The 12,246-nt window shown below is 35.3% G+C and overlaps 1 protein-coding gene across 9 annotated transcripts in view; it reads left to right on the top strand.

Annotated features, from left to right (window-relative positions):
* Positions 1-12,246, top strand: part of Apc (APC regulator of WNT signaling pathway) — a 138,765-nt gene that overhangs the window by 106,544 nt on the left and 19,975 nt on the right. For 5 of the 9 annotated variants that reach the window (XM_046460133.2, XM_058584312.1, XM_046460134.2 and 2 more), the window contains 5 exons: positions 770-823; positions 4,380-4,519; positions 5,085-5,162; positions 5,705-5,821; positions 11,458-11,672. In XM_046460133.2, coding sequence (XP_046316089.1) covers positions 770-823; positions 4,380-4,519; positions 5,085-5,162; positions 5,705-5,821; positions 11,458-11,672 — 604 coding nt within the window. The remainder of the gene's footprint in view (positions 1-769; positions 824-4,379; positions 4,520-5,084; positions 5,163-5,704; positions 5,822-11,457; positions 11,673-12,246) is intronic. The other 4 variants (XM_046460140.2, XM_046460137.2, XM_058584313.1 and 1 more) reach the window with 1 other exon arrangement.

Raw genomic sequence — 12,246 nt, 5'->3', positions numbered from 1 at the left:
GAAACTGATTAATATAGAAAAACATTATGCTAAAAACATTTCATTAATTTTGTAACAATTAGTCCTTTAGGTATGTGTTATCACACGCTCTAAACCTTATATAACCTGCATTTGTGCACCCCATTTTTCATGAAATGGTTTTTGATTTCTAGGTTCATTTTGCACATGTGATATTTATATATTGCATGATGCTGAGCCATCTCATGTGAGCTGTAGTTTTTCATGCTACAGCAAGAACCATACACTGAGTTTCCATCTTAGTGTAGCTGTGCCTTGCTTTTTGTGCTGTTTATGTTACATTACATTCCAGCCTCCACTTTGTATTCCTGTTACCCTCATCATTGTCATTCATCGTTTATCTTATAAGTGATTAAAGTCATGAGACTCTTAAACGCAGAGAACTCGTACAGCCAAAAATGAGTGTTGTCTCCTTCAGAGTCATCACTTTGGGAGGCTCTGTACTTTTGAATTTCAGGCCTACCCTCAGCCATGCTTTCTTCCCCACAGTCCCACCTGATTCTCTTTTCTCCCCTAGTATCCTGTGGAATCTCAGTTTATCTTGAGTTCTTCCCTCATTATTTTAAGTTTTTTTAATGCTAATAATAATGGGAAAGGAATAATGATAATAAACAGAAAATCCAGTTTTAAGATATTTTTCTATTATAAATGTTCCTATGTTCCAATGGACTGTAGACTAGGACTGACACATTAATCATCTGAATTTCAAAATAAAACTTAGACTCAGTATTTGTTCCTCTTCCTTCTTCAGGTAGGAAGGCTACCCGGGGCATTTCATCACAGGAGCTAGGGCAGGGGCTTTCAGGTGAGGAGCAGGATGGGGCCTCTGGGGGTGTGACTGCTGGGGACATAGCCACAGGGATTACCTTCCTCTCACTCCTAGTCTCCAAATTTACACTGGGGCAAAAGGAGAATTAAGGTTTGTAAATTGGGGGGAGATAGTATAAGATAGTACAGGCACCTGGCAGTAAGGAATTAGGGAAGAAATAAATCCTAATTAGATGAAGGGAAATCCTGAAGCTCAGTCCATTGGGACTGTCATATGTGCATATATGAAGATCATGGTCATTTAACCTTTTACCTATTAGTATTAGAATATTTAGACTATATATATATGATATTATATACATATATGTGATATTAATCTGTCCCAGAAACTGTGCTAGGACTAGAAATTTTTAATAAGACATGGCCCTGTCTTCCAAAGAACTTATGATTTATTTGCCTTAGTGTTTTACAAAGTTTCTAGATCATAATATCACCAGAGATGCTTGTCAAAACATATAGATACTCTAGCTCTGTAGCAAACAGACTCTCCAGGGAAGAGACTAAGAATCATATTTAACAAGCAACTCAGATGATGCTTATGATCAGGAAACTTTGTGGAACATTGATCTCCATAGAATATTGATACTGAGCTCCTGATACTTATTTTAGAATGGAGCATTTCATGCTAATGGTGGCTATCTAAACTAAGTAAAACAAAAATAACGTACTTTTAAAAATTAAACATCATCTCTCGGTTCTTTTTTTTTTTTTTTTTTTAGTTAAGAAACTGAATTAAGGATTCTATTTAATGTCACCTGAGGCAGTTGGTCCTCCATTATTTGTAAGGTTATAAGATACCATATTGGACAATAATTACATCCATCCACACCACTATTTTCTAACTTAGACATCAAATAAAATATATAAGGATGTGCTTATTACCTTGAAACATCCTAACTTTTTTTAGGGCAGCCAATTTTTATTGTATCGACCAAAAATTTGCATATTTTACTGAATCCATTTATAGTTTTAGCCTATGAATTATATTCTTTGCCTCAAAATTCACTGAAATCTTTTCTTCTTATTTGCCTGGCATTGTAAATGATTTTGTCTTGTATCTGATGTGCCAGATTTTTATTGAATGTTCCTTTTTTTCATTAGCCATGTTGTTCATGGTTTTGTTGACACCCATCATATCTTTCTTTAATCTTTTTTCTCAGAATCAAATCCTAAAATGTTTAGTTTTTCCATACAAGAGGTTTCAAGTCTTTGACAATTTAATGCCTTCTTGGGACCTTCTTTAGATGTACTTTTATCTTTTTTAAGAAAGCATTCCAGATATTGCTATATATACCAGGCAGGATTTTATGAAGAAACAAGACATAGTTTGTCTAACTTCACTGTTGATATTCTGCTTCATAATACTCGACATTTGGGGGATCTCATTAATATCCTGAGCCACAGTCTTCAGGTCTGCAGTGACTCTGATAATATCCTGGGTTAGAATTCTGTTATTATACTTCTCCTTTATCCAACTGCAGTATCATCTACTCCCAAGGCTTCAGTTACCACGTTAGGGTTAGTGTTCAGTGTTTTTCAAATTTACATCTTAGTTCAAGTTCTCTCTCCTGAGTTTTAAACACACATCATACTTCCTAATTGACATCTTCCTTTAGGTGATATTTCAGAGATTCTAACTGAACTATCACAAACTGAAATTCTTAATTCCCCCACCCTTAACACTATTTCTTCCAGGATTTCTCTTGGCAAAATCAATCCACTTGCTTAAGCCACAATTTTTTAAAGTCATACATGGTTTCATTTTTATTCCCTTCATCTAGTAACTGAGTACTTTAATTCCACTTCTTAACTATATTTCAAATCAATATTTTTTTTCTTCCCCAGTTCAAGCCACCATTGTCTCTCTTGTTCTATAATACTTTGTCTTATGCCACTCCCTGTTCCAGTCATAATCCATTCCACACATTGCAGATATAGTAGTCTATTTAGAATGCCCATCTCATTATACTTTCCTATGCCTAAAATCCTTAATGTGGCACAGAAAGTCTTACATGATCTTACCCATTTTTGTAGACTCATCTTGTGTCCCTTTCTTTGTTGATTCATATTTCAAACCCAAGGGCCTCTACACATGCTGTTTCCTCTTCCAGAATGCTTCTTTCTCGTACTTTCTCCACCATTGTTAAGTACTCATTCTTCCTTAAAGATTTGCCTTAAACATTATTTTCTTAGCCTTTTTCTCAGGACCTCCCCCCAACCCTGGGTCTAGGTTAAATCCACTTATTAACCCTGGGCTTGAAATGTCTGTCTTTGCTCTAGTCTGTAAGCTTCTTAAAGACAGTGACTAGTTTTGGTTCACTGATTATATATTTTTCTACTATCACAGGTAAATTCAAGAAAAATCTTTCTAACTACAGTTTAGATTTTCTTTGAACAAATTAATTTTTACTTACCTATAGTCAAAGTTGTCTGTCATTTCTGCTAGTCATAAAGATTTTCGTGAATCTTTCTACAGTTAAATCCCTTGGCCTGGAATTCTTGCCCCAAGATAGAACTTTGTTTGCAAATTTGCAAAGTTCCAGATCATTTATAAAACCATAATATACTGGCCTTCTTTCAGATTAATGACCTATTTAGGCTTACATTATCCCAGAATTGCTTGTCTATATTCATCTTTTTTTCCTTTTTTTCTGTGTTAGCCACTTCTCTGTAACAAAACAATATTCCAAGTCCCATGATTATTAATGTTTGATGATGAATAATATTTTTCATAGCTCCACATGCATTTTTATCTTTTTTTTGTTCATTTCCTCACCATTTTACTTCACTTTTTTTTTTTAAGCCCTTCTTTCGTTGTCTTTTCCTTTCACTTTGTTTTCCTCCTTGCCCTCCTACTGTTGGCCACTGTGGGCATTGTTGAGCATACCCAGTAGTAAGAATCAGGGGGAAAGAAAATACAAAATCCTAGTATAGATGGTATTCAATACTATTAAAGAAAAGTAAAGAGATTTTTTTTAAGCACAAATAGTTTTATAGAACTTAGAAGTTGATCAGACATTCTTTTTGATGAAAAAATAATCATTGCTTAATGCACAGTTTCTTTTAAAAGTTTCATTATTCCTAAGGGTAATTATTTTGACAAATAAAAAATACTAAAGTAATTAGGCAACAATGTGCGACAATGAAGAGTGTTTTTTTAAGCCCTAATAGTAAAAATAAGTTGCCTTTTTCTATTAATGTTTAGAAAGACCTAGTAATAGAAAACGGTCATCTTCATGGTTGGCAGCATGTAATATATGTGCAGTAAGTAGAAAATACACTCATTCAGTAAAGCAAAGGGCTGGAGGGTGGAGTAACTTGCAGAAAATGGAATAGCTGTCAGTTGTACTTTATAAATATGTTACACTAAAGTCCTTTATAATAGCTTTTGTGGCTTATAAATCTAAAGGCAGATTTAAACCATATATACTCATTCTTTGAGGTTTCTTTTTCCTAATATTTAATTATCAATTTGATGATAATTTGTTTTATTTTAGATTATTATCTTTTTCCTCTTGCCCTTTTTAAATTAGGGGGACTACAGGCCATTGCAGAATTATTGCAAGTGGACTGTGAAATGTATGGGCTTACTAATGACCACTACAGTATTACTTTAAGACGATATGCTGGAATGGCTTTGACAAACTTGACTTTTGGAGATGTAGCCAACAAGGTATGTTTTCTTAAGATCTGTTTCTTAAAGACAGCTCAGGTTCATAAGTTAGGTCAGGTTAGTTTACTTTCACATAGACAAACTACTTTTCACTTACTTTCTTTGTCTCCCTTCTAATGAAACAATGACTAATAAAAACCTGTACTTCAAGTCCACTGCATATCCTTACTCATTTCATTGGGCTTTGCCTAAATAAAGGCAAAAGTACATATACAGGTGAAACACCATAGTGAATTTATACAGTTATATTACAAAAATTGTTGTTATGAATCTGAAAATCCTGATGACCAAGGCAAGTGTGAGGCACATACTAATTCCATCCAGGTAAAAGATCTTACTTTAAAATCCTTTGCTTATATTTCTTATCTATTCACTTTATTTTTTTCAGTTTTACAAGGATAGCAGAGAATTGGGAGGGCATCTATCTTTCTTCTAGATAATCTTGTTCTACATCTTTTACAGGTGAAATATCTGTTATGAACAGTGAAAACTAGGTTTGACATTTAGTAAGCACACACTCAAGCTACCTTGTTGATGACGCTCTGTTTAATATCTAATTTTACAGGCTACACTATGCTCTATGAAAGGCTGCATGAGAGCACTTGTGGCCCAACTAAAATCTGAAAGTGAAGACTTACAGCAGGTACCACTTAGAATCTCAAATGTTTCTTGGATATTAGCAGGTTAATATTCTGACTTAAGTCATAGCTCAGTATTTAATACCTCATGTTTTAGAGTAAAGTTTCAGTAACATTAGAATAAAGGAAAATAATTATAGGAATTTCTTTGCTACAGGTAGAGCATTCCTAATCCAAAATCTGAAACTTTTTGAGTGTTGAACATGACAGCACAAGTAGAAAATTACACACCATGAAACTTCATGCACAAAATTATTAAAATGCTATATTAAAGTTACTTTCAGGTTATATATATATAAGATGTGTATGAAACATGAATTTTATATTTATAGACTTGGGTGCTATGCCCAGGTTATTGCAAACTGTATATATGCACATTCCAAAAGCAAACAAAATCTGAAACCCAAAACACTTCTGGTCCCAAGCATTTTGGATAAGGTTTTCTCAACCTGAATAGATTTTACTCTTAACCTCTAGCATTAGAAATAAAAGGAAGCTAGTATTAAGCATTTTTATACAAATTTTTCTAAAATTGATTCATTTGCAGGTTATTGCAAGTGTTTTGAGGAATCTGTCTTGGCGAGCAGATGTAAATAGTAAAAAGACATTGCGGGAAGTTGGAAGTGTAAAAGCATTGATGGAATGTGCTTTGGAAGTTAAAAAGGTACCCTTGAAAATACTCAGTACTGTAATATGGATTCATGTTAGCTAACTTTTTTTGACACCTTCTCCATACTTCTCCCCTCACCTTGCCAGGAGATTTCCTAATTTCTAACCTATTTATCTTCATTGTTTTAGTTCAATCTCTAGGAGTATTAAAGGGGAAAGAATTTGTATATGGTAGTTTAGTAGGGTTTCCTCAGCTCTGACATTGTAAACATTTTCGACCCAGATAATTATTTGTTTTAGGGGGCTGACCTATGCATTGTAGGATATTTTGCAGCATCCATAGCCTTTGCCCACTAGCTGACAGCACACCATCCCCCTGCCCCCGACAGATGTGATAATCCAAAAGATTTCCAGATATTGCCAAATGTCTCTCAAGAAAAAGGTACAAAGTCACTCTTGAGAATCTGTTGTATTACTTGTGAGCTCTCCAAATTTCAGTTCCCCAAAGTCCTAAAAATTTAATGATCAATAGGAAACTCCAAGTAATAATTTCTTTCTAGGACATATCTTCAGGTAGTTCCGAAACTAAGCTAGTTTAAAAAAAAATAAAATAAATAGTAAACTTGAAATCGGGGAGCAACCAAGCAAGTTATCTTAGCCAAACTGGGCTTCCTTGACCCAACTGGCTGAGACCTGTAGCCTAAATTTTCTTCTTAAAAACTTTTATTTTCAGAGAGAGTGAAGAGTTTTTTTGTTTGTTTGTTTTTCACTGTTTATTTAGTTGTGTATTTTTAGTGAAGTCTATTTTTTATACCTGGAAGACACTTGAAAATTTATTAGGAGAAAAGTATTCAACTAAATTACTCGTTATAAAGATAATATTCAAATATGCTTGGGGTATGCATAAAGATACCTTTAAAGCTACTGAATGGAGCTGGTCATAGTGGTGCATGCCTCTAATTCCAGCAACTTGAGAGGCTGAAGCAGGACAATCACAGTTCAAGGCCAGCCTGGGCAACTTAATGAGAAGCTGTCTCAAAATAAAAAGGACTAGGGATGTACCTTAGTGGTAGAGTGCCCCCTGTGTTCAATTCCCTGTACTGCAGAAAAGTAAAATAAAATTGAGCGGGAAACTAACACTTCAGAAAAGAAGTTATATTAATGACCATTAAGCACTAGAAAAGATAAATGACATCCTTAGTTCTAAGGGAAATGCAAATCAAAAATACAGTGAGATACCATTACACAGATCATATTAGTTAAAGTTTAAAAATTGGTCAAGTGTTATAAGGATGTTGAGCAGTAGAGATCTTATACACTGCTGGTGAGAATGTGAAATGGTGTAACCACTTTAAAACATTTGGCAAGGACTGGGGTTGTGGCTCAGTGGTAGAGCACTTGCCGAGCATATTCAGGGCACTGGATTCGATTCTCAACACCACATAAAAATAAATAAATAAAATAAAGGTAGGGCCGGGGGTGTGGCTCAAGCGGTAATGCGCTCGCCTGGCATGCGTGAGGCCCGGGTTCGATCCTCAGCACCACATACAAACAAAGATGTTGTGTCTGCCGAAAACTAAAAAATAAATATTAAAAAAATAAAATAAAATAAAGGTACTGTGTCCAACTACAACTAAAAAAAAAACAAAAACACTTTACAGTGTTTTTAAGTTAAACATACACCTGCCATATGACCCAGCCATTGCACTTCTAAGTATTTTACCCAAGAGGAACAAAAACTGATGTTCACACACAGAATTACACATGAATGTTCGTAGTAATTTTGTTTGTGATAACATAAATTAGAAATAACTCTGATGTCTGTCAGCAGGTAAATGGTAAACAAATTGTGGGATATCTGTACAATAAAATTCAACTCAGCTATAAAAAAGAATTAACTAGGCAGGCATGGTAGCACATGCATATAGTCTAAGCCACTGGGGAGGCTGAAGTGGGAGGATCACTTGAGTCCAGTTGTTCAAGACCAGCCTGGACAATACAGACCTAAAGATCTACATACAGATTTAATTGATACAGACTTAAAAGGCTAGATTAAAAGATACATCCTACTGAAAAACACAGAAGACCATAATAAATGGAAAGATTTGTCCTTTTCTTGGAAAAGGCCATTTCACCCTAAATTTATCTGTATTTTTTTTTTTTAAGTTATGCTGTGTTACCCAGGCTGATGACCTTAAGTAATGCTCTTGCCTCAGCTTCCCAAGTAGCTGGGACTTAAAGAATGTGCACAACCATGTCCAGTTTCATTGATAAATTTTTAATGTAAGGCCAATCTTGGAAAAACTAGCCAATCAGAAATTGCTATTATACAATTCTGATTTGGGCTTCCTGGTTAACAATATTAAGAGTTTGTTGGTTTCCTCTTTGTCTGTATTCAGTGCAGTGGTCATTGTGAACATGCTTTTTCTCTAATTAGTCATTGATTGCCTTTCAGCTTTATTTACTACTGCTCATGATCAAGAATCAGGACTTCTTCCTATTTCCCCTGCATGTATGGCAGCACTTTAACTCTGTTCAGCTAGCTTACACCTTCCACACAATAGAGCCTTGTCTTTAATGTGTTCTGTGCCCCAGTTTTTACTGTTTACTTAAAAATGTGAGTACTTTACTCTTGTCCTCTACATCTTCTCTACTGGATCCTTCTTTTCTTATGTTTCAACTACATAAGAAACCCAGTCTTTTGAAAATGAAAATAAAATGCTCTGTGGCTTCTAACTACTACAGTGTTTTTCTTTTCCTGTAACATCCAAAGCCTTGAACAAGTTACTTGCTTCATTTAATTAGTCATACCATCTTCAGTGTCTTCTGATTTTGCTTCTGATACAGCTCTTTTCCAGGTTGCAAAATCTGGATTTATAGATTCACTTTGGTTTTTCTTTTCTACCTTCACCTGTATTTTATACTTTCTGATCACGCAACTTACTGAAACTCCTCCCTTTGCTTTCACCTGTATTTCCACCTTTTTTTTATATATATATATTTTTTAAGTTGTTGATAGACATTTATTTGTTTGTTTGTTTGTTTATATGTGGTGCTGAGAATCGAACCCAATGCCTCACACATGCCAGGCAAGTGCGCTACTGCTGAGCCGCAGCCCTGTATTTCCAACTGCTAATCATTTTGTCCTTGTCATTTTGTGTGTGTGCGTACATGTATATGCATGCACACATACACACTGGGGATGGAGCCTAGGGCCTAGTATATACTAAGCATGCATTCTACCACTACACCACATCCCTAACTCCTAATCATTTCTTTTCTCCTTTGTTTTGAACTGTAAAACTTTATTGAATCAAAACTCTTGGCCTTTGACATATAGTCACACAGAGAGCAACTTTTGTTTTTCTAACTTTAGCTCTTCTCGGCAAATTGCAGTTTGACTCACTGCTCTAAAGACTTGCCATCTTTCTTGTTCTCAGAAGCTTAAAATGCTCTGCCTTTACTTCAATCACATTGCAATTAAAATTGAGCTTTTCTCACATCTTGATTGTGGAAGCATTTCCTTCCTGCCTCTTTCCAGCTCTCTGATAAGCAGTGTCTAAACCTACTCCAATACTGTTTCATTTAATTAATTTCTTGATAAAGAGAATGGGTAGTTAGCTACTTTTTTATTTAGGCCCATAATGTTTCCTGTGGCATTCAAAGCCTATATTTTAACTCTATGAACTTACTTTCTACTGTTCCCAGCATGGGCCTTGGTCTCCTTTGTGTCTTTCTATTCTACAGTCCTTCCTTCCTGATTTGTTTTTGTTTTTGGTACTGGTATTAAACCCAGAGTTACAGGTGTATGCCACTGCACCTAGCCCTTCTTCCTGATTTCTTCTTCCATACTTTATTTATTTGTTTGTTTGTTTGTTTGTTTTTTGTACTGAGGATTGAACCCAGGGATGCTGAATCATTGTGACACATCCCCGGCTCTTTTTGTATTTAATTTAGATGCAGGGGCTCACTGAGTTGCTTAGGGCCTCGCTGAGTTGCTGGGCTGGCTTTGAACTCACAATCCTCTTGCCTTAGTCTCCTGAGCCACTGGGATTACAGGTGTGCACCACTGCACCTGGCTACTTCCATACCTTTTTTTTTTTGGGGGGGGGGGGGTTAGTAACCGAGATTGAACTCAGGGGCGCTCGACCACTGAGCCATAAAGCCAGCCCTACATTGTATCTAGAGACAGGGTCTCACTGAGTTGCTTAGTGCCTCTCTTTTTGTTGAGGCTATCTTTGAGCTCATGGTCCTCCTGCCTCCACAAGCCACTGGGATTACATACCTTTTATCATTCTGCTTTCCCTGCGAGGAGCTACTGTCTTCTCTTCTCTATGAAGGTACAGGTCTTATCCTCCTACAGAACAGTCTTCTCTGGAATATTTTATTAAAATTCAGGCTGCAATAATCTTTTAGAGCACCTTGCTTTGTTTTGTTTTGTTTTGTTAATTGTTTGAAGTGCCTGTATGATAGGCACATAATAGATTTCTTTTTTTTTTAATATTTATTTTTTAGTTTTATGTGGACATAATATCTTTATTTTATTTTCATGTGATACTGAGGATCTAACCCAGTGCCTCATGCATGCTAGGCAAGCACTCTACCACTGAGCCACAACCCCAGCCCCAACATAGTAAATTTCTAATGAATGTTTTTTGTGAGATAAGTACAAAGACTGACACCAGGATCATGGGAGATTGTGACCAATTGCATATCAAAATGTTTCTATGGCAAGTGCAGTTTGACAGTTTACTATGATATTGTATATTAGGGAGTTTTGGCTTTTTGTAATTAGTTTGCCTCTTTAAGACATTTTTCGAGTATCCTTTCTTCTTTCCATAAGTTACATTGTTACTTTTGGATCAACCACATATAGACATTTATGTATGTTTTTAATACAAATGTAATACTGTATATACTGCTTTGCAAATTGCTCTTGTCATTTAACAGTACTTCTAAGATATCTTTCCCTATTTCCCCAACAACTCAGGAAGCTGAAGCAGGAGGATGGCAAGTTCCAACCTGGGAAACTTAGTGAGACCCTATCTATAAATTAAAAGGGCTGGGGATGTAACTCAGTGGTAGAATGCCCTGGGTTCAATTCCCAGTACCACGGTGCAGGGAAGGCGAGGAGGGAGGGGGATGATTTTCCTTATCCATGTATAGTAATAGAGGTTTTTTTAAATTTAGTTTCCATTGTTCTGAAAATGTTATCTTTTCATAATGTACATGAATTATGTGTGTGTGTATACACATACACACACATACACTGTAAGTTCTGTAAGATAAGTATATCATTTAAACAGGGAGGACCATTAATTTCATATTGTGTTATGCTTAATTTGGGATATTGCTTAAATTTTATTTGATATTTTATGAAAGTTTTTCTAAATGAAAATTTCTTAATAGTTTACCAGTGAATGACTTGGGAGGATCAAGGTTTAAAGCCAGCCTCAGCAACTTAGCAAGACCCTGTCTCAAAATAAAAAAATAAAAAGGGCTGGGATGTGGCTCAGTGGTAGAGTACCCCTGGTTCAATCTCTGGTGCCAAAAAATTTAAAAATTTTACTAGTCAGAGTTGGACAACTGGGAAAATCAAAAAACAAACTTTGTTCAGTAGAAGTCAACATAAAGGTTATGAAAAACAAATTCCAGTTCTAATTAGATGATACATATTCTGTTTTTTAATAGGAATCAACCCTCAAAAGTGTACTGAGTGCCTTATGGAATTTATCAGCACATTGCACTGAGAATAAAGCTGATATATGTGCTGTAGATGGTGCGCTTGCGTTTTTGGTTGGCACTCTCACTTACCGGAGCCAGACAAATACTTTAGCCATTATTGAAAGTGGAGGTGGGATATTACGGAATGTATCCAGCTTGATAGCTACAAATGAGGACCACAGGTATATATAGAGTTCTATATTACTTTCTACATGAATTCATTTCTTTGAAAAGACCTAATTGTGAGCAGTGTTTTGTATAATTATTAATAAGTTCAAAACCAAAATACACTTAGTACAGTGAAAAGATAAATGTTAATCCCAGTTTTACTCATTAGTGTATTTATTCTAATAAAGTTTATAGTACCATAAAGGAGATTAGACAAACAAATGTTAAGAGATATAACCCATGTGTGGAGGAATAAATAAAAGTCATAAATATTAGAACAAAATTCTTTCTTGTTTATTACTATGGCATAAAGGAATATGAAGCTTATTTTAAAAACAGCAAAATGATGAGCATGATTCTGAAAGTATAAAGGCTCGCATTTTTCCAGTGGTGTCTTAACATCACTTATCATATTATTTAAGTACCAGCCAATCTACTAGGTCTCCAAAATCTGAAAGATCAGAGTCAGAGCACACATTTTTAAAACTTGGGATCTATAATATGTCAACAAAAATTTTCAGAGCTTATTCATTTTTTTAAATGTATCCTGTGTTATTCCTGTTGTTTTCAAAAAGAGCATCAGGTTCT

This window comes from Marmota monax, unplaced genomic scaffold, assembly GCF_021218885.2.
Source record: "Marmota monax isolate L192 unplaced genomic scaffold, Marmota_monax_Labrador192_F-V1.1 WCK01_AAM20220418_F8-fsc00006, whole genome shotgun sequence".
Lineage (NCBI taxonomy): Eukaryota > Metazoa > Chordata > Mammalia > Rodentia > Sciuridae > Marmota > Marmota monax.
Note: the sequence above shows the minus strand (reverse complement) of the source record. Positions and strands in the feature narration are given on the sequence as shown.